The following is a 25,144-nucleotide window of genomic DNA, read 5'->3' as shown; positions in this document are numbered from 1 at the left end:
TGATGGATATCCCACCCGCCAAAATATAAATCCCATTGGATATAATGAGATTTATATTTCAACTGACAGGGTATCAGTCCCCGTTCTGACGGAGTAACCTGTCAGATGAGATCTAAATCAGGTCCTAAGACATGCCAGATTTAGAGAAAATATTGAGAAGTGAATTGCTGGTGAAGAATGTCCATCTTGGCATCTTCCCCATTGTCCTGCAAACAATCTAAAATGATTCCACTCCTCGTCAGAGCAGTCTTGTAAAGATCACTTGATTTCCACTTTCCCATAACTAGATAGGAGTTTGTTTCCTCTAGAAATTCTAATCTGTAGTTATTAACCTCTCTACATTTCATAAATTATCTGAGTGGCATAATCATTAAGCCAGGTTCTTCGGCTTGCACCCCCGGCTCACCATTGAGGTCATTTCTTGTCAATGTTATTTTGATATAGCACACCTAAAATGGTCTTATAGTACCGCTTCCGTTTTTTGTATGTTTTTGTGTGAAGTTAATCCACAGAATCCACAAAGGCCATTTTGACATCTCCTGGCATAGGAATCCTTCATCTAACATCTTTCAGGGATGTTTCCCAATTGTGCCCTGTGGAGTACTTTTGAAGCAACAGAGTAAAATTAAAATCTAGTTTGTCTCCTGTTTCTGCTTGGGTAGATGTTTCAAGTTCCATTATAGGTGATTTCAGCATTAAGATGATGTAATGAAACTACAGCCCGTGCCAAAGGCTTCCTCTCTTCTTTTGAAGTTTAAAACTTGACTGTACAAAAGTCAAATTCCTATGCATCTGCAGGCCTGTTCTTTATTTAACATTTGCCTTCTGACTGATCTCTACAGATGGTGCATTGTAGGAGGTCTGAGCAACCCTCTGGAGTCTTTCACCTTAAGAATTACACTAGATGTGTCAGCACTGGGTAAGCCTTCCTCATAAATGTATTTGGATTGAATTGAGAAAATACTTCGTCATCAGACAATACAACCTCCGCCCCAATGAAGAAAGAGGATCTCAGATGCCTCTCATGACTCAAAAGATGTAACAAAGGCGATGGCAAACAGTGATCAAGGCTAGTTCCTTTGCAATTTAATTGTTTTTGGTCAAAATGTACAGCAAGCCTTTCTCAGTTATTCGTGATGACTTTGAATCAAATATAGACTACACATTCAACACTCATCTATGAACATGATTTCGCAACACCTGGGGCGAAGCAAAAACTGTGAATTGTCTACAACAAAAGACTTGGACACATAAGCATTTTCAAGAAGCCTCATCCAATCTAATTTTTTTACAAAGCTTCTCATACAAACATATTTATCGACTACTCACAAAGAAAACAGTATCAATTAATACAACTTTTTGTTCCAACGTTGCATCTTCTACAATTTACCTATCTGTTAACAACCTAAGATGTCAAAGATACAGAAGCAATTACGATTCACAGGCCAACGTCATAGGGGAAGTCTCAATAGAAACACTACTATTGTCAATACCTTAAAGGAACCGTTGCTGGGGAGGCAGCATGCAGATGTGCAGGCAGTTGTGTCTATGAGGATGTAGGTACCAGTTTATCTTGCCTGGAGGTAAACTGTAGATGGATGGATATACCTAAAATCTGTTCCACACGGGACAAGAAGGTTGGAAACCAGAATGTGCTAGAAGCTCCTGTTGTTATTAAAGAACTGAACAAGATAGTGACTGGAGATTCTCAATGCTAAGAGAATTAGTTCAAAACAAGGCCCTTTGATTAACACTGCGTTTGCATCAGTTTAGGCAGTCGCTTAAGTGTTCTCACCTGTTTGGTGGAGGCCCCGCCTTAGACCGGCCTGCAGCAAGACAAGCATATTCGGAATCAAATTCAGACTGGTTGTCATTTTCAAATTCATTATCTGCATTTCCTGTTCTTCCCTGGTGATCCTACGAAATATATACAAAATAATAAAGAGTCACCTCTTAAATTTTTATTCTGCTCTAGTAAATCAAAATAACATTGTGTTTCAAAAGAACACATCAAACTAGTCTGTACACTGCAAGTAGAACTAAAAGAAAAGGAAAATCTTCATTTTAATTTTAATGAATACTGAGCATGTTTACTAATTCAACATCCCCCAAAAAGAGTGTTTTGCACTGCTAGGAAACGAACACAATGCTCAATATAAGATAAAAGAAATAATTACAATGAACCTAATAAATAATTTTTCCTGGTTTCATTGACCGTTCATGTGGAATTAAACCAAACAAATAAACTAGGATTTCTTCTGGTTTTGTGACTCTTGTGCATAGAGTGATGCACTCCACCTCATGAAAAGTCAAAGAATAACTGCACATTGAAAACACACGTATGCAGTTAGCACTTCAGAGGGACATCAAAACCTGTATTTCACAGTAAAGGAGAAAATGTAAAAAGCTTACATTAGAGTGGGCATTTGTACTTGTTAATGACACTATCTCCAATATGGTTATACCTTGAGGAAGATAGACCACATTACTATTTGAAACATTCATAGCTCAAAACATTTACAATGTCAATGAACTGGGGAAGGGGATTCTAATGTTTATATACCCTATTATTTGTTATTTTGCAAATATAGTGTAGCTATGTGTTCTTTTGTATGCAAATGTTTGCTTAGAGAGGTTCATTACATGTCCGACTTGATTAACAGACAGACAGATTCTAAAAGTTGATTGTCTTGGAATTACATAGCTCTTTGAGACCAGTACAAAGAGCTATGGAATCGTCTACAACACAGACATCTCTTAATTGAAATATTCAAGGGACAAGGAGGTGGATTACTTATGTTTAGGACTGTGTGCTATGTTGTCTACACCAGCAGAGTTTCTGGTCTAGTTTTAGAGCAATGTTGCATTTCTTATTACAATCAGCATCTGCTTAGTTAGTAAATGTTATCTGCCATATTTTATTTGATGTTTTCATCAACACTGCAAACAGCATTTTACCTTCACTGTCTTCGTGCTCCTTCCATGCGCTCACGGATTGTGGGCTTGTCCCTAAGATAGTGCATGGAAAGCAGATGATAGCAGATATTCCAGTGCTACACATCTGACAAGTTTCAAGGGCTGCCCATGGTTAAAGGTGATGCCAGTGTTTATATGTGTTGTAGGAGCAATCACAGGCAAAGTCAATAGGTCTGGACTTGGCAAGTCTTTTTACAACATATGCAATATCAACAACACTTGGAAAAAATATAGAAATAAAGAAGTGAACACAGTGAACTGGGCCACTACTCCTTGCACTCAAATGTTCTCCTTTTCAGGTAACTGAGAACATGTGATAAGACAAAATGTCATCATTCACAATGTGAGAAAGTCAAGGGATGAAGTGGGCTAACCCATTATCCACGGCGTAAGCTGTGGTGAGAGGAAGCAAAATATGAATGAAGTCCTGTATATTTATATATATATACATTTATATGGAAAATGTCACTTACCCAGTGTACATCTGTTCGTGGCATTAGTCGCTGCAAATTCACATGCTGTGCACATCCCGCCATCTGGTGTTGGGCTCGGAGTGTTACAAGTTGTTTTTCTTCGAAGAAGTCTTTTAGAGTCACGAGATCAAGGGACTCCTCCCATTTCGGCTCCATTGCGCATGGGCGTCGACTCCATCTTAGATTGTTTTCCCCGCAGAGGGTGAGGTAGGAGTTGTATATGCTAGTAATAGTGCCCATGCAATGGAGTGAATACGTATGTACATAATGTAGTTTAAAGTAATATATTTACAAATATACAGATGTTCAAGATCAACTTCTAAACGGCTACAGGCTCCCGGGGAGGCGGGTGGGCGCATGTGAATCTGCAGCGACTAATGCCACGAACAGATGTACACTGGGTAAGTGACATTTTCAGTTCGATGGCATGTGTAGCTGCAGATACACATGCTGTGCATAGACTAGTAAGCAGTTATCTCCCCAAAAGCGGATGTTCAGCCTGTAGGAGTTGAAGTTGTTTGAAACAATGTTCGTAGTACTGCTTGGCCTACTGTGGCTTGTTGTGCCGTTAGCACATCTACACAGTAGTGTTTGGTAAATGTATGAGGTGTAGACCATGTAGCTGCCTTACATATTTCGGTCATTGGAATATTTCCTAGAAAGGCCATGGTAGCACCTTTCTTTCTAGTTGAGTGTGCCTTTGGTGTAATAGGCAGTTCTCTGTTTGCTTTAAGATAACAGGTTTGAATGCACTTAACTATCCATCTAGCAATGCCTTGTTTAGAAATTGGATTTCCTGTATGAGGTTTTTGGAAAGCAATAAATAATTGTTTTGTTTTTCGAATTAGTTTTGTTCTGTCAATGTAGTACATTAACGCTCTTTTGATTTCTAATGTATGTAGTGCTCTTTCAGCTACAGAGTCTGGCTGTGGGAAGTACACTGGTAATTCTACTGTTTGATTTAAGTGGAACGGTGATTTGACTTTTGGTAAAAATTTAGGATTTGTCCGTAGAACTACTTTATGCTTGTGTATTTGAATAAATGGTTCTTGTATGGTAAATGCTTGAATCTCACTTACTCTTCTTAAAGATGTGATGGCAATTAAAAATGCAACTTTCCATGTTAAGTATTGCATTTCACAAGAGTGCATGGGCTCAAAAGGTGGACCCATGAGTCGTTTTAAGACAATGTTGAGGTTCCATGAAGGAACTGGTGGTGTTCTTGGTGGTATAATTCTCTTTAGACCTTCAATAAATGCTTTTATGACTGGTATCCTAAATAGAGAAGTTGAGTGCGTAATTTGCAGGTAAGCTGAAATTGCTGTAAGATGTATCTTAATGGAAGAAAAAGCTAGCTTTGACTTTTGCAGATGTAGTAAGTATCCTACGATGTCTTTGGCAGATGCGTGTAAGGGTTGAATTTGATTATTATGGCAGTAATAAACAAATCTTTTCCACTTATTTGCATAGCAATGTCTAGTGGTAGGTTTCCTAGCTTGTTTTATGACCTCCATACATTCATGTGTAAGGTCTAAGTGTCCAAACTCTAGGACTTCAGGAGCCAGATTGCTAGATTCAGCGATGCTGGATTTGGGTGTCTGATCTGTTGTTTGTGTTGCGTTAACAGATCTGGTATGTTTGGTAGTTTGACATGAGGCACTACTGAGAGGTCTAGTAGTGTTTTGTACCAAGGTTGTCTAGCCCATGTTGGCGCTATTAGTATGAGTTTGAGTTTGTTTTGACTCAACTTGTTTACTAGATATGGAAGGAGTGGGAGAGGTGGAAAAGCATAAGCAAATATCCCTTACCAACTCATCCATAACGCATTGCCCTGAGACTGATCTTGTGGGTACCTGGATGCGAAGTTTTGGCATTTTGCGTTTTCCTTTGTTGCAAATAGATCTATTTGTGGTGTTCCCCAACTCTGGAAGTAAGTATTCAGTATTTGGGGGTGAATCTCCCATTCGTGGATCTGTTGGTGATCCCGAGAGAGATTGTCTGCTAACTGATTCTGAATTCCTGGAATAAATTGTGCTATTAGGCGAATGTGGTTGTGATTCGCCCAATGCCATATTTTCTGTGCCAGGAGACACAACTGTGTTGAGTGTCCCCCTCCCTGTTTGTTTAGGTAATACATCGTTGTCATGTTGTCTGTTTTGACAAGAATGTGTTTGTGGCTTATTATGGGTTGAAATGCTTTTAGCGCTAGAAATACTGCCAATAGTTCTAAGTGATTTATGTGAAACTGTTTTTGGTGAGTGTCCCATTGTCCTTGGATGCTGTATTGATTGAGGTGTGCTCCCCACCCTATCATGGAGGCATCTGTCGTTATTACATATTGTGGCACTGGGTCTTGGAAAGGCCGCCCTTGGTTTAAATGTATACTGTTCCACCATTGAAGCGAGGTGTATGTTTGGCGGTCTACCAACACCAGATCTAGAAGTTGACCCTGTGACCACTGTGATGCTAGGCACTGTTGTAAGGGCCGCATGTGCAACCTTGCGTTTGGGACAATGGCTATGCATGAGGACATCATGCCTAGGAGTTTCATCACCATTTTGACTTGTATTTTTTGTTTTGGATACATGGCCTGTATTACATTGTGAAATGCCTGAACCCTTTGTGGACTTGGAGTGGCAATCCCTTTTGCTGTGTTGATTGTCGCCCCTAAGTATTGCTGTGTTTGACACGGCAGAAGGTGTGACTTTGTGTAGTTGATTGAGAAACCTAGTTTGTGGAGGGTTTCTATGACATACTTTGTGTGTTGTGAACACCTTTCTAGCATGTTGGTTTTGATTAACCAATCTTCTAGGTACGGGAACACATGTATTTGCTGCCTTCTGATATGTGCAGCTACGACTGCGAGGCACTTTGTAAAAACTCTTGGTGCAGTTGTTATTCCGAATGGCAACACCTTGAATTGGTAATGTATCCCTTGGAATACAAACCTTAAGTATTTTCTGTGTGAAGGATGTATCGGTATATGGAAATATGCATCCTTTAGGTCTAGTGTTGTCATGTAGTCTTGTTGTTTGAGTAGTGGGATTACGTTTGTAATGTCACCATGTGAAAGTGATCTGATTTGATGTAGGTATTTAATGTTCGGAGATCTAATATAGGTCTCAGACTCTTGTCTTTTTTGGGTATGAGAAAGTACAGAGAGTAAACTCCTGTTCCTTTCTGGTGTTTTGGTACTAATTCTATTGCTTCTTTTAGTAGCAATGCCTGAACTTCTAGTCCTAGAAGATCTATATGTTGTTTTGACATATTGTGTGTTTTCGGTGGGACGTTTGGAGGGAATTTGAGAAATTCTATGCAATAACCATTGTGGATAATTGCCAGTACCCAAGTGTCTGTTGTTATTTCCTCCCAATGTTTGTAAAATTGGCTTAGTCTCCCCCCCACAGGTGTTATGTGTTGGGGATGTGTGACTTGGAAGTCACTGCTTGTTTTGAGGGGTTTTGGGGCTTTGGAACTTCCCTCTATTTTTGGGGAATTGTGCCCCTCTATATTGCCCCCGAAAACTTCCCTGCTGATATTGGCTTTGATAAGTGGGCCTTGCTTGTGAGGTTGTGGCCTCTGTAGGTTGACCTCAAAACCCTCCCCTAAATTGTGTTTTGCGAAATGTGCCTCTGCTTTGTGGGGAGTAGAGTGCACCCATGGCTTTTGCGGTATCAGTATCTTTTTTGAGTTTTTCAATAGCAGTGTCGACTTCCGGCTCAAACAACTGCTGTTCATTAAAGGGCATATTCAGCACGGCTTGTTGTATTTCCGGCTTGAATCCTGACGTACGCAACCATGCGTGTCTCCTTATCGTTATTGCAGTATTTACTGTCCTTGCAGCCGTATCTGCTGCGTCCATTGATGACCGTATCTGATTATTGGAGATACTTTGTCCTTCTTCTACCACTTGTTGTGCCCTTTTCTGGAACTCTTTGGGTAAGTGTTCTATGAAATGCTGCATTTCGTCCCAATGAGCTCTATCGTATCTTGCCAAAAGTGCTTGTGAATTGGCAATACGCCATTGGTTTGCTGCTTGTGCTGCAACTCTTTTACCTGCAGCATCGAATTTACAACTCTCCTTGTCTGGAGGTGGGCATCTCCCGAGGTATGAGAGTTTGCTCTCTTGCGAGCTGCCCCAACAACCACAGAATCTGGTGTTAATTGCTGCGTAATATAAACAGGGTCTGTTGGTGGTGGCTTGTACTTCTTCACCCTTGGAGTTATGGCTCTGCCTTTTACAGGATCCTGAAATATTTGTTTGGAATGTTTTAGCATTCCCGGGAGCATAGGTAAGCTTTGGTATTGGCTATGAGTGGAAGAGAGTGTATTAAACAAAAAGTCATCCTCAATTGGTTCTGAATGCAAGGTGACGTTATGAAACGCAGCTGCCCTTGAGACCACCTGCGTGTAGGATGTACTGTCTTCAGGTGGCGACGGCCTCGCAGGGTAACAGTCTGGGCTGTTATCTGATACAGGAGCATCATAAAGGTCCCATGCATCAGGATCATCTTGACTCATTGCAGTATGAGTCGGGGATTGCATCAGTGGTGGAGATGGTGGTGGCGTTGTTTGTCTTGCCACCTTTGCCTGTGGCTGCTTGTCCTTTTCTTGAAAGGCAAGTCTTCTTTTCATTTTAATTGGGGGAAGAGTGCTTATCTTCCCTGTGTCTTTTTGAATGTGGAGCCTTATTGAGGGTAGTCTGGCTCAACAGATTCAAGTTCCTCTCCGAACTTATGTCCTTGCATCTGGGAGGACAATCCCTGTTCCTCTGTGTAGGAACCTGTTTTCGGTTCCGAGGCTGGATGTTTCGGAATCAAAACCTTTTCAGTCGCCTTTTTGGGCTCCGAGGAAACATTCTTTATTTTCGGCGTCGCGGTGTCTCGGTGCCGAACCGTTTCGGTGCCACTGTCTCGGTGCCGAGTCTGCTCAGAGCCGCTGTCTCGGGCCCGAGATTGTTGTGTGGCGGTATCTCGACCGGAGTCGGATGACTTCGCCACATGCATGCCCTTTTTCGGTGCCGATGATCGGTCACCTATTTTTCGGGTTGAGCCATGGCCTGTTGGCGGTGGCGTCCCCTGGGCTTTTGTTGTCTTCTCGTGAGTTTTATGTTTCGACGTCTTACTCGCGGTTTTCGGCGTTTCTTCGGGATCGAGCTCGTCCGAGTCCGATTCGTGGATGGAGAAGGTTTCTTCTTCCTCCTCGAAACGCCCTTGTCCTGTCGGCGTCGCCGCCATCTGCAGTCTTCTTGCTCTTCGGTCTCTTAATGTCTTCCTCGCCCGAAACGCTCGACAGGCTTCACAGGTATCCTCCTTGTGCTCTGGAGACAGACAAGTTACAGACCAGATGCTGATCTGTATATGGATACATTTTGGGCAGAAGCGGAATGGGGCCCGTTCCATCAGCCTTGAAGAGACACGTGGCCGGGCCGACCAGGCCCCGACAGGGGGATCGAAAAAAAAACCCGAAGGGCCACCGGAGCTCTTCAAAAGTCGGTGTCGATCTGTTGTTACTAACCCGATACTGAACGCAAACAATACCGACGATTTTTCCGAGATTATAACTAACTTTCCGACCCGAAACACGGAGCGAAAAGGAACATGTCCGAACCCGATGGCGGAAAAAAAACAATCTAAGATGGAGTCGACGCCCATGCGCAATGTAGCCGAAATGGGAGGAGTCCCTCGATCTCGTGACTCGAAAAGACTTCTTAGAAAAAAAAAAACTTGTAACACTCCGATGTGCACAGCATGTGTATCTGCAGCTACACATGCCATCGAACATATATATATATATAATAATTTTTTTTAGGAAACCATGAGTCTGGGGAGAAGGCTAAACCGGTCTATAAGCTAGACATAAAAAGGGGACATTAAACTAGTAAATGATTTAGACCAACAAACAAATAATATAGTATTAGATATAGGTAATTAGGGGAGACAACGACCCCCAAGTTATTTAGGGATTAGTTACATAGCCAAATATGATATTGGATTTAGTTCTAAAGTTGCTATAGTGTCTGATAAGAATGATCAAACTTATTTTAGAGGAAAATGACATCAGACCAGAATGGTATTGAGGAAGATGGACTGCATAGATAACTTTATGGAAAACACACTGGCAAACAGTACTTTTTGGTAAAAAGTGATGATATACTTTAATGGCCAGTGAGGAAAGAACTTAAGATTAAACTATGTCCCAAAGGATACTTCTTGGGAACTGCCTTATGCAGGGGGCTGAACAGACTATGGGGGTCATTCAGACCCCGGTGGGCGGCGGGAGCCGCCCGCCTGGAGGGAGTCGCCATATGGCCGCTCCGCGGTCGAAAGACCGCGGAGGCCATTCTGGCTTTCCCGCTGGGCTGGCGGGCGACCGCCAGAAGGCCGCCCGCCAGCCCAGCGGGAAACCCCTCCCCACGAGGAAGCCGGCTCCGAATGGAGCCGGCGGAGTGGGTAGGTGCGACGGGTGCAGTGGCACCCGTCGCGAATTTCAGTGTCTGCAAAGCAGACACTGGAATTCAGAGTGGGGCCCTCTTACGGGGGCCCCTGCAGTGCCCATGCCATTGGCATGGGCACTGCAGGGGCCCCCAGGGGCCCCACGACACCCCTCACCGCCATCCTGTTCCTGGCGGTCGGAACCGCCAGGAACAGGATGGCGGTGAGGGGGTCGGAATCCCCCATGGAGGCGCAGCAAGCTGCGCCGCCATGGGGGATTCCCAGGGCAGCGGAAAACCGGCGGGAGACCGCCGGTTTTCCTGGTCTGACCGCGGCCAAACTGCTGCGGTCAGAATGCCCTGCGGGGCACCGCCAGCCTGTTGGCGGTGCTCCCGCATCCCCGGCGGTCGGAATGACCCCCTATATGAGATAAGAATTTAGGCAGATATTTGTCACCTCCATACTTAGTTGCCAAAAAACGGAGTATTAGTTTATTCCACGGACACGAAAATCGTAAATCCGTGTGCTGGGGCCGGAAGAAACAATGAACACGCAATTTCTGGAAATGTTTAAGATAATGCGTTGGAGTTCAACTTGTAGGAGTCAAAGCAATTATGTAATAACATTTCCTCATTGTATGAACAGATTGTCATACCTTTTGAAGTAGATTCCCCTCATATACTGCATTTGCTAGATTTTTCTTTACTTATGCATAACTCATATAGATTGTAAATGCAGTGTCCTGTGAGCAGCCATAAATGAGAAGTTTTGACACATTACCACATATTATGTCACGATACATGGCAGGTTTGTGGAAAACACGTCATCACAAATTGTACCATTACTGTATTTTCTGGGCTAAGAGGGGGAGTAGAATCAAATCCCAGCTGAAGCCGCTTCTGTTTCTCACAATAGGCCTTCCACGTGTCCTCATTGAATCCATAATTGAAATAGTCTGATATGTCCGCTCCTGGGTAAAAGAGAGAGAGAGTTTGGAATGAAAAGAAGCTGGCTAAACATTCAGCCTGGAAAACATTATTTGTACCTTTTGTTTCTACCTATGATTTTCTTTCTCTCAATTTAAAAAAATAAATTGTTTTCGTGGCATTACTTTGAGAACTTGGTGCTTGCAAGTCCTTTATGGTTGAATTTGCAATTCTATACTGTCAATGTGCACTCTGATCGCACTCTTACATACAAGCTAGGGTGACAAGAAATAGAACACATTTATAATTTTATGTTTTGCGTCTGGCATTGCTCTTCTTCCCTTTAGAAATATAAACGGCTCATTTACATCCCTTCCCTTCTTCTTACATGTTTAGGTAGTACATTGGGGGACAAGCAGGATGGAGGCGTAGGGCACGACACAGAAAATCAAACGTGAAATCTAGTGACACATAACAATAAACATCCATGCTTTCAGTGGTGTCTACTCCAACAAAGAAATGGCTCAAGGGCAGAACAGGGGAACTCAAGGGCAACTGTACAAGCTAGAGTGAATGAAACAGCATTGTAGCAAAACCATAATGCAAAAGAAATATGTTTCTGAGAAGGCTGGATACAGAACCAAGATCAACGATCCTGGAATAGGTAGATTATGCATGCAGTCAAAACTCTGTGTCACCATTTCTTACATTCACCTCTAAAATGTAGTTACTCCCATTAATCTGGGTTTTCAAAAACTGGGCCATCAGTTACTATTTCATGTCTCAAGTAGATATGGGAAGAAAATGGCCCAACATATTTCCAGAAAACCCATTAATCATTCTTTCATCATGCCAAACAAGCCCAGAATGCAGGACTAGCAGCTTAGTTAAGTAACTGAATTTAGAAAAGTTGGAGGGCAGGCCCTTGACTTGTTAGAATTCAAACAAACATGTATTTCATTGGTTGCGGCCATTCAGGTGTTTCATGCCTCAACACTTTAAAATGTTCTGCTGTGTAGGTCTACAGTTTCTCAAACCGAAGCACTGCTGGAGTGTTTCACTCCATCATAGAATTAAAGCACCTTACTTTGTTTTAAACCCTAGTGTCAAAGGACATTTAAATTAAAAAAATCCAGAAAAAAAACAGACTACGTAGGAAGTGCCTCACGTAAAGCGAACACCATGAGACAGTTGGTTGTTACTCACCAGCTGGCTCGCTTTATCATCACCAGCCACTTTCCTATAGTAACATGGGGAACCAACACTATGACTGATGCTAACAGCGTTTCCTGCATACTTCCCCCCAAAAAAAAAAAAAACACATCAACCTCCTACCGGTCCTCATTCAGGAAGAAATGCCTATGCCATCTTCCTAACAAGAAGTTCACAACAAAATGGTCTAAACATGCAATTTTGTTTTTAATCATGAGCACAGGCATAGAATAAAGACACGTGTAATATGCCATACTTCATTCATTTTCAGTATACTTTTGTTAGGAAGATAGCATAGCATAGTCAAGGTCCGACTCGGAACTGACATCAGAGAAGACCGCCTCCTACAAAAAAAAAAAAGAATGTGGCTTTAGTGTGGTACCTTATATTATGTGTGACAAATATCAAGGGCTGTGTTGTTGGTTTGGCTTTTTGAGTGGAGGGCGCCCTGGATATTTTTTCAGTCCCTCTAGAGCTCCTTTCGTATATGAACTCTTTGGCAGGGACCTACCAGGGCACATATCTGACTAGCTCTCCATCACAGTCAGCGTCAAATCATACCATTGTCCTGGTCTAGCACAACCAGTTGCCCGGAGTTGGAGCTTTGTGCTTTTTGGTGCTATTTTTATTACAAGTTTAAAATCCACATCTCTGTTTCCCTTTTCGATTTTTTGTTGTTTTAGTCTCTTTTGGCTCATGAAAACATTCTCTCTTTTTATAGATTGGAGAGGGATTTTTTGTGTTCTTTTTATGAATTTGTAAGTATTTTTGTACTTCTGAATGCTTTACACATGATTTCATTGCTCTGTGCCATAACTACCAGAGGTTGAGCTCAGGTTTAAGATACTATAACCATTACTGGACCTAATAGGAATAGTGCTATTATTATTTGTTGAGGATTACCATCCACCCAACTAAAAATTAACTTTCTCCCATAAGGTAAGAATTCATGGGTACAACTTCAAGCAAATACGTTTAATACATTATCTATGACATGCTATCATCCTAGCCAGACTATGACTTCAAGCAGTACTTTCATGGTTTTTCATAAAAAGCCCATCAAACACTATGGGGGTTATTACAACTTTGGAGGAGGTGTTAATCCGTCCCAAAAGTGACGGTAAAGTGACGGATATACCACCAGCCGTATTACGAGTCCATTATATCCTATGGAACTAGTAATACGGCTGGTGGTATATCCGTCACTTTTGGGACGGATTAACACCTCCTCCAAAGTTGTAATAACCCCCTAAATCTGTATGACCAGACCGCATATGCAGGACACTATGAACAAAACATCCCCACGTACCCTGAGAGAACCCGTGGTCTCCCCAGGTAAAAAGCCTTGAGAGGTTTAACTATAGCAAGGTTTTAGACCTTGCCTAGTAGATTGCAAGAACGCTGGCCTAAGAAAATTGGACCGATTCAAGGTGGAGAATTTTATAAATTTAAAAGGTGTTAAGCTGAATGAGGACTGAAACATGAAACCAAGTGTCAACACCAATGGAGTATTTCTTTCTCCAAAGCCAACTTGATTTACTCTTTTACCTTCATCACCTGGTAGTTGGCTTCCTGATCATAGCCAACATAATTATGCCAGTCCCCTAGATGTACATGTCACCAGATGGTCTGATTCCACAATACAGCAAAGAAGAACAAGAGCTGAATTATTAAGAATAGATGTGAAATGTACTAAGGAACTATACACCCAAGACTCGCACCAGTGAGCCCCATAATTTGTGCCCTCCTTCCAGTACATGCACTAACTCGCTGAGTTAGCTACTGCGTGTGAAAGAGCATAGCAATGGAACATGAAGCAGTGTTTCAATCAACATACACGTGTTTTGATCCACATGAATCAATGTGATTAATCCTCTTCCCTACTTCAAAAGACATTCTCAAGCTCCTACTTGAAAAGCCCAAACGTAATTCTATCCAGCTCTATATTATATATTCACCCTACCCTGGCTTAAGAAAGCCACAGAAATGTGTTGCCAAGCAACTAAAGGCTATTGCTGCCAAAGACCATCAGCTGGTGAACTATCAACCCTGACTCCATCCAAGGTTCAGTGTGTAAACAACCATTCTGAAGACACTTGGTGCATCGGTTACTGGACAATGAAGATGCTCGTTTTCTCATTTTTCTAAACTTATCAGTAGCTTTCAACCCAGATGGTCTTGGCAGGTCAATCCAAAAGATGGAGCACCATATACACCAGGTGTTGCACTGGTACTCCTCTTTCTCACAAACAGGCCACAATAGGCCAGGACTGTGATTAGCATTACAGGGAAAACTGCAAAGCATTATGGAGTATCCCATTGTTTAACTCTACCTCATCCTTGTTTAAGCTGTATTTGGAACCCAAAAATCTGGTATCGGAAGGAAAATGAAAAATGCTACCTAAAAACTTTGAAATTAAGGACATCTTCACTTTTCTCATCTGCCTGGTAATATCTCAAAGGTGGATTTCTGAGAATTTACCCCTGCTAAGCCCTCAAAAAAACAAGACCTGTCTCATCATCTTCTTTAATAACTGCAAATGCAATTGTTTAGCAGATTATCTGACACTTGAAGGTGACTTCTGTTCTTCCATCCTCACAAGGAAAATCTCTTGGCTTCACTCTGAGTTCTGCTCTCAAGTTATCCAACACAGTAAAAGGATGCTAGTTTACAACTTCACCCCCTCAGATAATCGAACAATCACGTCCTGATCAATCAAAAATAGCAATGCATGCTCTCCTATATTAACTGGATTTCTGGAATGCAACCCTTGCAGGTGCCCCTTGGTCAATTCTCACACAGCTCCAACCAGCCATCTTTTCACCACTTCAAACTTTGGTCAATGCCCCACCTCCTCTGCGCCACACTCCACTTTGCCGCTCCAAATTGTGAGCTCTCCACTGGCTACTAATCATGGAAAGGATACAATTCAAACTTTGCTGTCTTACATACAAAGCCACTGTACAATGCATCGTCCTTAAATATCAGAGTCGCTCCACGATTTTTTTTAATGTATTTATTATGTTTATTCTATAATGATCACAATGTGAATCTACAACAAACAACAAAATGTGATTCACATGTAGTCAAGTCTAAGTATTTTAACACATATCTGGGCGAGCTCAGTTTTTCCACGTAAGATCTTGTTCATAATAAGAATGCCGAATACCCTAGACCCTGAATTGATTTTAGTGTGCCCCCTAGCCCAGTGACCCACTTATTTCTAGCTTGAAGCTAATTAAAGACACACCCTTCATGCACAGATTTATATGAGCAGGGCACTATGCACCCAGCAGTGGAGAGTGACACAGTCTTAACTTGAGGGGGCTCCAGAGGCAATGTGAAAAATACACCTTTGCCTGATGCTGTAAGTACATAATATAGAAATATGTATAAAGTGGTGTGGTCTTTTCAGTTTGTGTGGGACGCATGGGAATGAATTGGTCAACAAAATCAATGCCACCAGGTTTTGTTAATCCAAAGGAATTCAATTGTGTTGTAGTGAATCCTATCTTGTTTTAATGGGAGATAGGAGTTAGCTTAGCCTTCTGGCTTGCGGACCTGTGCCCCCGTCACCTGGTGACTTTTACCCTACTTAGCTTGCTCTGTTTTAGCACAATTATTTAATTATATGTTTCCAAAATGGCTGCACTGTTTCTAGTTAGACCAATGTTTTAGTTTCACGTTATCAGTGCCACCGCACTAAGGCGTCAATATCAAGCGACAAAGATAAACAAACTGTAGGCATTCACATTTGGTACCTTCCCTCTTCACGCCTTCGAGAGAATTGTTTATATAAATTGCCGTCCCAAGTATGTCTTGTTATCAATTGTTTGGGAACAGACCTACGCCAGGGGACCAAGCAGATCTGTATAAGTGCACATCACTTAGACAGACAGACAGAGGGATTCTGAACAGATGCCATCGCTGCTATGGATGCTGCACGTCCCCTCAATGCTGACCCAGTCTTCGTGTCCCTACGGAGTCTGAGCTAGAGACCTAATTCCAAGGTAAGAAGGGTTGGCGGGCTCTTCTCATAGACATGGCATTTGCAGATTAGGTTTATCACACCTAGCTCTCTTTAGGTTAGAGATTATGTTCATTATAATAGGGTATTAGGACATATTTCCTATCTCATGTCATTTTATGCTATAGCAAAATGGTGGGGGGGTCTTCGTATTAATGACTCTCGTTTTCACAATTCTGTTTCTTGCATTGTTTATTATCCTAATCATTGCAGCCCATGCAACTTATCGTAGATTGCACTTTTGTTAAATAAAACCTATTGAAAGCTTTACTACATCTCCTTCATTGCCTGTGTTTGATTGAGACACGTTGTTCATGTGAGAAAGGGGTACTCTCCGTTTAACCACAACACTCCCTGAGATGTCATACACTTGAGTCTATGCATAAAGACTGCCACAAATCACCTTTTACTGTTTTGGTGAGGTACTGCTTGTGTGCCGGGAGGGTTGGGACGACAGTTGCGACTTGTTGTAGGACTGGCATAGTCGCCTACAAACATAGGTACTGTCTTCCTTAAACCAGCAGTGTTGCCCAGAGCAAGAGTCAAACTACGACTTGACGCCACCAACGATGGTGTTTAGGCACTAAGTTACGGATACCCCGATTTTCATCGTCTCACATACAAAAGGTACCCTAAGTACCAATATACGGAGATGTCCGTGGTCTTGGGGAAGATCCTCCTCAGCTGAACAAGGAGCACCTACTTAGGCTGTAGGTTTTTTGAGCTCGAACCATTAAAAGGACTTTTCTCCCCACTTGGTGTTCCCTCTCTTATACCTATTATACAATATGACTTACGCCATAGACATTCCTGAGAATGCTAGACAAGGATTAACATTACACCTAGTAGCGGATGGCTTAAGAGAGGAGGGTGGGATGTTACATTTATAGTAGGAGCTAATGAAGCTTACCAAACAAACATTTTATTCCTGGGTTCACTTTCCTAAGGACGACAACACTACATTCACATTCCACACATACAGAATCGCAAATGTACCTCATCGGTACCAAGCATACCAGTATCATGAAATACTGCTCACCTATCAGGAGCATCAGAACTGGTTTGAAGGTGCCCTACCACATGTAATACAACCTGTGAGATTAGGTCCCTTAGGTAATGACGGACCAACGTGGCCTATGTTTGCCACAAACACACCTCACCCAGGTATACAAAATATGCAGGCAGCAGATCTGCGAAATCTATACATTGAGATAGTAACACTATATTGGCGACTTGTTCAGTTCGTAATGCGAACTCTGAACACTACACACGCGCTTCCAGCACCACCAGCACCTGCTGGATACCAATTGGCTGCTGGGATTAATCCACAAACAGTACATTCTATCATGGGTAAAGCACCCACAGAACAAGAGAAAATTCAGTTCTGGATGGCCCAGAAAACGAATCAGCTGGCAGCTGTGTTTCCCCACACGGGACCACAGGAGAAACATAGAATTCTCACAATGTGCTTGCCCTTCGGGATGGTTCCCTGGTGGATGACTGAGCCACATGGGGTACAGCTGTCGCTGCAATTTATACTACCACACATGGTACCCCCACACTTGCAAATTTACCGGAAGTGCTCCAGCCCTAGATTTGGGGATGAAATTAATGCGTAACTTCGATGCAGTCTCCTCAATCATACTGAGTAAGTAACATTAAAGGGGAAGTGGTAGCACTGGCTATACACCAGCACCTCTGAGAGATTCCACACTTGGACCAGGAGGAACAGCTACCGAAAATTATTTCCGACACCTATTCCAGTATAGGACGGGATAGTTTGGGAGTCAAGCCAAAAAAGCTTGAAATACAGAGTACCACCCCTAAGGAAGGTACTAAACAAGCACAGGAGGGTTCGAAGAAGCGCTGGGATAAACAAAAACAATTTAAAGATGGACAAAATCAGAAAGCAGATTCTCCACACCCGGAGAACTCGGACAGGAGACATTCTCTCAGAAATAGAGACAATATAAAAGCTCCTAACAGATATCCCTCTCGCTCCTTTCAGGACGCACCAGAAAGACGTAGCGAGAGAGGGGGCCGTCCTGATCGACGTCCTGAATACGTGAAACAGAATAAAGACGCACCACAGTCTTCAGACAAAAAAAGAAGATAAGTTCCCACAACAAATGCCACAGTTTAAACAGAAAAAGAAGCTAACACTGTCAATTAAAAATGCCAGTACACTTGAGAGCAGCAGAGGTCACAATATGTCACCAGAATCTGAAAAATCATCTGGATGCAAAAGCAACTAGCGATGTATTGCAGTTGAGATTGCAAACTGGTGCATTCTCCCACCCGACAGGGTTTATGATTTAAATATCCAAATTGAAGGAGACGTAGAGCGCGCCATCGGTGTGATATTCTGGGATGAACTTAGTTGTGATATCATGCTGGCTGAGAGGGTCTAGCCACCCGAGCACATCCGTAAGCTCCCACAGGGGGAAGATGTCATTTTGCCTTCTTTCTCCGATCTTGTTCCAGAAGCGGTAAAAAAAGCCTATGCTGTCAACTGGGCTTTACCCGCAACCATGTGGGTTGGGACAAGGATTCTCCTGGTCATGTAATACCTATCAGGTCTACATCCCAGCTCAGCAACAAAATCCTGTTAAACACGAAGCTAAAGCTCCAGTGAGGGAAATCCTCACTCGGCTCGAGTACCAGGGAGTAATTGAGCCCAATGTCTCTGCAACGAATAACCCGTTATTCCCTCTTGCGAAACCAGACCATTCCTACAGAATAGTCTGAGATTACAGACACTTAAACAGTTATAAATGTACATATGCTATACAAAATTTACATAGCACAGCACTAATTAATAACATAGTGCGCAAAAAATACAAAACAACCTTGGATATTTCCAACGTTTTTTTCTGCTAGAACTTAACACACAAAAGTTGGGACCTGAGTGTATTCTCATTTGGCTCACAAAAACGCTTTTGCCGTTTGCCCCAAGAATAGCCCAGGGCTGTTCTCGGCCCGTGTAACATCAATATTACATGATATTGATCCCGAGGAGTTGTCTTACGTGGATGACATTTATCTCACAGATGATGACCTCAACATTCACCTTGTCAGGGTCGATCGGATCGTTTCAGGATTCGCAGCCCTTGGTTACAAATTTAACTTTAGGAAAACTAAAATAACCTTTCTCAGTGTATTGTTCCTGGGATATGAGCTTTCAAACAAGGGCAAGAGCCTGGCCCCACACTTTCTAGAAAAGTGTGCTCAACTCCAACCACCAAATACAATCAAGAAACTCCAGTCTTTACTTGGATTCTTCAATTTTAGCAGAACTTACATTCCTGACTGTGCACAAGGTATCAAGCCACTTTATGACTTAATACGCCCTGATTTTTCTAGCAGACACTGGACAGTTGAACACACACGCATTCTTAGGGAATTGCAACAGGACATGCTAGAAGCAAAACACTTGCACACCAGTGATAACAAAACAAATGTGGTCGTCAGAATAATTGCTGGTACCACTGGGTTCACTTATGTCACCTTTAACGAGGGCGACACAGTGCCCATAGCATATAAATCTCATTTATACTCCAATGCAGAACAATGTTTTGCACCCACAGAAAAAAAATCTAACTACAGTTCAGGTTGCTTTCATTAAGGAGAGGCCACTTGCACAAGGGAAACGCATCATTGTCGTTACCCCGGTGCCGGCCTTAGAGGCGGTCACCAAAGCAAGTGTTCCTAGCGCTAAAGCATTACATCCACGCTGGACTCAGTGGGCAACGTCCCCGACTGCCATTGATGTAGATTACATCTTTGATCCAAAACTTCAGACACAACAATTTCTCCAATACGAACAGGGGTACCCCGCTCCTCTAGATATTTTGCCACTTGACAGATATCATATTGTCATTTACACGGATGGTTCAGCACAACCAGCTGTAGGTACTAAACATCAATATTCAGCCGCCTGCGCAGCTGTGAGCGGAGTGATGAAGGATGGAGTCTTGCACCCTCACAATACCTACCTGCAGACCCTAGGGGACTGCACAGCTCACCTGGCTAAACTCGAAACACTTATTTTAGCGTTAGAACACACAGAGACAGGATTACTAACTTTGATAGTCTGTGACTCATACTACTGCGTCCAGTCCTACAATTAATATCTTAATCATTGGACGGGTTTAGAGACTATAAAGGGAACACCATAAAAACACAGAATTCTGTAGGGGAGGGTGGCGGATCTTAAGGATAAGCTACCTTGTGTCCATGTAGAACATACATTGGGCCACCAATGTGTAGAAGTACACGTTATTGGCAACACTTTGGCTGACAAAGATGCCAAATCTGCAAAAGCTGCAGCTTCTGTGGCTGCAGTGACTCGTTCTCAGACGAGATTGGTTAATGAAATTCTGACTGCCGTGAAAGCAAGTCTCTACCAAAAGCATACCCTACAAAATACTCTTACCACATCAGTGCACAGAATGTTGCCAATGCAACAATTCCTGGGTGTGGTATATAATCAATTGTAATATTAATGTAGATTGTTCTCTTTGCTCTGCTCTCAGGCTGATGTCATAGTCTGACATCATGTAGAATATGGAATGTTAGGAAGGTTTGATGAGAGCAGAGCTGAGAGGAGGAGAGTGTAGTTGGCTGTGGATGGGATGCTTCAATAAAGGACCAGATTTCATACCTTCTTGATCCAATCATCATCTTTTCAACACTGGCGACGAGGATGGGATCCTGTGGAGCATCTTAACACTATTTGACAGGCTACTTCGTGCTGATTTGCGTCATATTTTTCATTTTTTTTTTTCCTCTCTCTGACTTGTGTCATTTTGCAGGAGGTTGTACGTTCAGAATTGTGCCCTGCAAAAATCTTAAGGTATTAATTTACCTCCACCTTAAGGTTTGACTAGAAAACAGCTGTGTTTTTTTTTTACATCAGTTGTGTTTTTTTTGTTCTCTCACATTCTTTGCTGGCAACCTTTTACACCTTTAAGCTAATTCATTGAATGTGTGTATTTCGATTTTGGACTTTAGCACCATATTCTTGGTTCCGTTTTGTAATCATGCTCAGGAGAGTGTGAAAGTTCAGTGGTGTGCAGTCAAGAACATCGTTTTACCCAGAACATTTAATTCTTGCAGGTTAACGGCGCTCAGGAGAGCGAGCAAGATTTATCGTATTAATTTTTCTTTAAATCGGCTCTAACTTTGATTTTATTCATGCTCGGTAAAGCGTGAAAGAATTATTGATTTTACCGAGACTGAGCTCAGGAGAGCAGATTGCTTTGTACAAGGAACAGTTATTTATTTAAAGATTAACTTTGCTCAGCTGAGCACAGCAGGATTCGTTTTAGAACAGCTTTAACTTTGTTTTTATTCATGCTCGGTAGAGCGTGAAAGAATTATTGATTTTGTTTTCCTTCTCAAGTGTTAAGTTGGTTTAGGCAAATTGTACTGAACTGTTTTTTTGGTTTAATAACGCTCTATCAAGCGCGAGCCGGATTCCATGGACAGCTACCTGTGTTGAGTTCCATATAGCGCAAGGAGAAGATGTTTCAGCTGAGATTGACTATCATATTCTGACATGTTTTATTTTTTTTTAACAGCACGTCATTTGAGAGAAGAATATTTAGTTTTACTGCACATTTTCTAGTATAAAAGACGACTCACCTGACATTTCTTCAGATCCTACCAGATGACAAATAAGTAGCAAGGGCTATTTTCCTTAGAAAATTTACTAATTGTTGCTAGTTATAAAACGAAGTTGTTTTTCCTACAAATTTTACATATATTACATTGTACTGTTATTACATATTTTCTATTATAGCTTTAGTGTACTTTTATTATCCGTTTGGAGTTTAGGGTTGGCAATATGCAAAGTGTTACACCGCCACCTTTCTTTTTGACAACGCCTGGTGAACCTTTGATAAAATGGTCGAAATGGAAGAAGACTTTTTTGCACTATGCCAGGGTTTGTGGTTCTAATTTAACAAATGAGCGTAAAACTGCACTACTCATGCACTGTCTTGGGTGTGAGGGTCAAGAAATATTTGAGAGTATTCCGGATCCGGGTGAGGAAGCTACAGATCTCAATGAATTTGAACTCTGTCTTAAAAAACTTGATTTACATTATCTTCCCAAAGTGAGCACTATATTGGAACGCTATCATTTTGGGATGAGGGAACAGAGACAGGGAGAAAGTATAGAAGAATATATCACAGCACTTAGAAAACTTGCGTCAACTTGTAAATTTGGCAGTACAATTGAAGAAAGAATAAGAGATCAGTTCATGTTGAGATGTATGAGTGATAAAATTAGGAAGGAATTATGGAGTAAAGATGACCCCACATTGCATGAGGTAATAATTTTGGCCAAAGGGGTTGAACATACAATGGCTTGTGTTGAGGAATTGGAAAAACAAAGGAAAGTAGAAGTGAACAAGATTGTAATGAAAGGAGAATCTTCTAAGTGTGATATATCTCAGCGTGAAAATGGGAATGTTGATCAAATTGGAGAAAACAGGTATAAGAATGCCAGGTGTTTTCGTTGTGGGAATTTGGGACACTATGCTACTTACAAAAAATGTCCTGCTGTGAATTCCACATGTAGATCCTGCAATAAGAAGGGGCATTTTGCTAAGTGTTGTAAATCTGCAAAAAAACAAATACCTGTGAAAACTGTTGAGGACTGTATTTTGTCTGTGTCACTGACTACTGGCAAAAAGAAACATCCTAAGGATTTTGTATCTATTTTAGGTAAATCAACTGAAATGTTATTTGACTCAGGGGCATGGTTGACATTGATTTCTAATGAGTTCTTTGATCAAAATTTTAGTCACAAGGTTAATTTGAAAGCTCCTGATCTGGTTCCTGGGGGGTATGGTGGTCAGGTCATAGATTTGAGGGGATATTTTGAAGCAGAGATTATCTACAAGTCTAACACAATTTTTGGGAAAATTTATGTTCCAGTAAAGGGAGGTAGTGTTTTGAGTTGGCCTCATCAGGCTGGTTTGAAAGTCATTTTGGATCCTAATTCTTCTTCTCCAGTGATGATCAAAGATGAATATGTAAAAGCTCTTGGTCAGGTATGTGAAATAAGTACAGGAATGGAGGTATCCTTCCAAGAGTTTGTTGATGAATTTAAGGATGTGTTCAGTTCGAAGTTGGGTTGTTTGAAGGGTTATGTTCATCAAATAAAATTAAGGAAAGGATCAGTCCCTGTTATGGCTAAAGTGCGACCTATTCCTATTTCATTGAAGGATGATGTGGAAAAGGAAATTAAGAGACTGTGTGGTGAAGGTATCATTGAACCTGTGGAGTCATCAGAGTGGGTTTCATCCATTGTAGTAGCAAGGAAACAATCTGGTGAGCTGAGGTTATGTGTGGATTTGAGAAATCTCAATAAATGTGTCATCAGTGATCAATTTCCTTTACCCAACATCACGGAAATGGTCACTTTACTATCTGGATCTAGATTTTATACGAAATTTGATTTAACCTCAGCATATCACCAAGTCATGCTACATCCTGATTCACGTGATCTTACTACGTTTATCACTCCTTTTGGTACATACAGATTTCTAAGAATGCCTTTTGGATTAGTCTCTGCAGCAGCGGTTTTCCAAAGATTGATGTATAATCTGTTTGGTTCCATGGCCGGTGTCAAGTGTTTTCAGGATGACATTTTGGTATATGGAAGTTCAATGTTTGAGCATGACGAGAGGGTTAGGAATGTTCTTACCATCCTTAGAGATCATGGTCTCACACTTAAGTTGAAAAAGTGTCATTTCAAGGAAACTGAGGTGGATTATTTAGGTCACAAAATTTCTGCAACAGGTCTGCATCCTAAGAAGGAGTTAGTGGATAATATTTTGCATCTTCGTACACCTGAGAAAAAAGATGAGTTGATGTCCTTTTTGGGAATGGTTGAATTTCACGCAAAGTTTCTACCGGATCTGGCTTCAAAAACGGTGTGCATGCGTCAGCTTCTGAAAAAGAATGTTGAATTTGTTTGGGATGATGCGTGTTCAGAGGAGTTTAAGAACATCAAGAGTATTTTGTCCTCGGTAGGGTGTTTAGAATCATTTGATCCCAAGAAGAAAAGTGTAATTATGACAGATGCGAGTGACAAAGGTTTAGGAGCTGTATTGTTACAAGAGAGTGAGGATTTGATTCGCAAACCCATAGTGTTTTGCTCCAGAACGTTACGTGGACCGGAGTTTAACTACTCAACAATTGAAAAAGAGGCTTTGTGTGTACATTGGGCAGTTAACAAACTTAGGAATTTTGTGTGGGGGAGAAAATTTGAAGTTTTTACTGACCACAAACCTTTAGTTGAAGTGTTCATGAGGAAAGGATTGGATTCTATTTCTGGAAGGGTGAGTAAATGGGTGATTAGTTTACAAGAGTATGATTACACTGTGCATTATGTTCCTGGTTTGTACAATAGAGTTGCAGATTGTCTCTCCAGATTGAGTTCAATTGTGGAAGAGAGTCCCAGTGAGTATGGTTTAAGGGATGTTTCTGTGTGCAGTGTGACAGGTGGTATTGTAGAACAGAAAGAATGGGAGGAAGCGGTTGCAGAGGATGAAGTTTTGCAACGAGTGTGTGAAAAGATCAGAGGTGGTTGGACACATGATGCAAAAAGGGATGTAGAATTGAGTGGATATTGGAAGGTAAAGGATGAACTATCTATTCAGGATGGTCTGTTGTTACGAGGTCTGAGGTTAGTGGTTCCTGTAGTTTTGAGAGATAGAGTTGTTAATCTTGGGCATGTTGGTCATCAAGGTATGAGCAGAACAAAGGCCAGAATTCGTCTGGATTATTGGTGGCCAGGAATGGATTTGAGTGTGGAGAGGGTTGTGAGAGAATGTATTGAATGTTGCAATAGTGACAAAGTTTATAAAACAAGAGTACCTCCAATGTGTGTAAGAGACATGCCACTAAAACCATGGCAAGAAATTGCGGTGGACATTGTGGGCCCGTTACATGGTAGGGGTGGTGTCACTTATTTGTTAGTGCTCATTGATCATTGTTCTAGATGGGCAGAGATAGGTATATATCACAGTACAGAAACCAGGAGAATAATTGAGTTTCTCAAGGACATTTTTGGACGTGAGG

The 25,144-nt window shown here is 41.7% G+C and overlaps 1 protein-coding gene across 3 annotated transcripts in view; it reads right to left on the bottom strand.

Annotated features, from left to right (window-relative positions):
- Nucleotides 1–25,144, bottom strand: part of LOC138261609 (pre-mRNA 3'-end-processing factor FIP1-like) — a 201,380-nt gene that overhangs the window by 87,056 nt on the left and 89,180 nt on the right. For all 3 annotated transcript variants that reach the window (XM_069210742.1, XM_069210723.1, XM_069210732.1), the window contains exons 7-8: nucleotides 10,723–10,853; nucleotides 1,796–1,917 (exon numbers count right to left, since the gene is read on the bottom strand). In XM_069210742.1, the coding sequence (XP_069066843.1) occupies nucleotides 1,796–1,917; nucleotides 10,723–10,853 (253 nt within the window). The remainder of the gene's footprint in view (nucleotides 1–1,795; nucleotides 1,918–10,722; nucleotides 10,854–25,144) is intronic.

This window comes from Pleurodeles waltl, chromosome 2_1 (genome assembly GCF_031143425.1).
Source record: "Pleurodeles waltl isolate 20211129_DDA chromosome 2_1, aPleWal1.hap1.20221129, whole genome shotgun sequence".
Classification (NCBI taxonomy): Eukaryota; Metazoa; Chordata; class Amphibia; order Caudata; family Salamandridae; genus Pleurodeles; species Pleurodeles waltl.
Note: the sequence above shows the minus strand (reverse complement) of the source record. Positions and strands in the feature narration are given on the sequence as shown.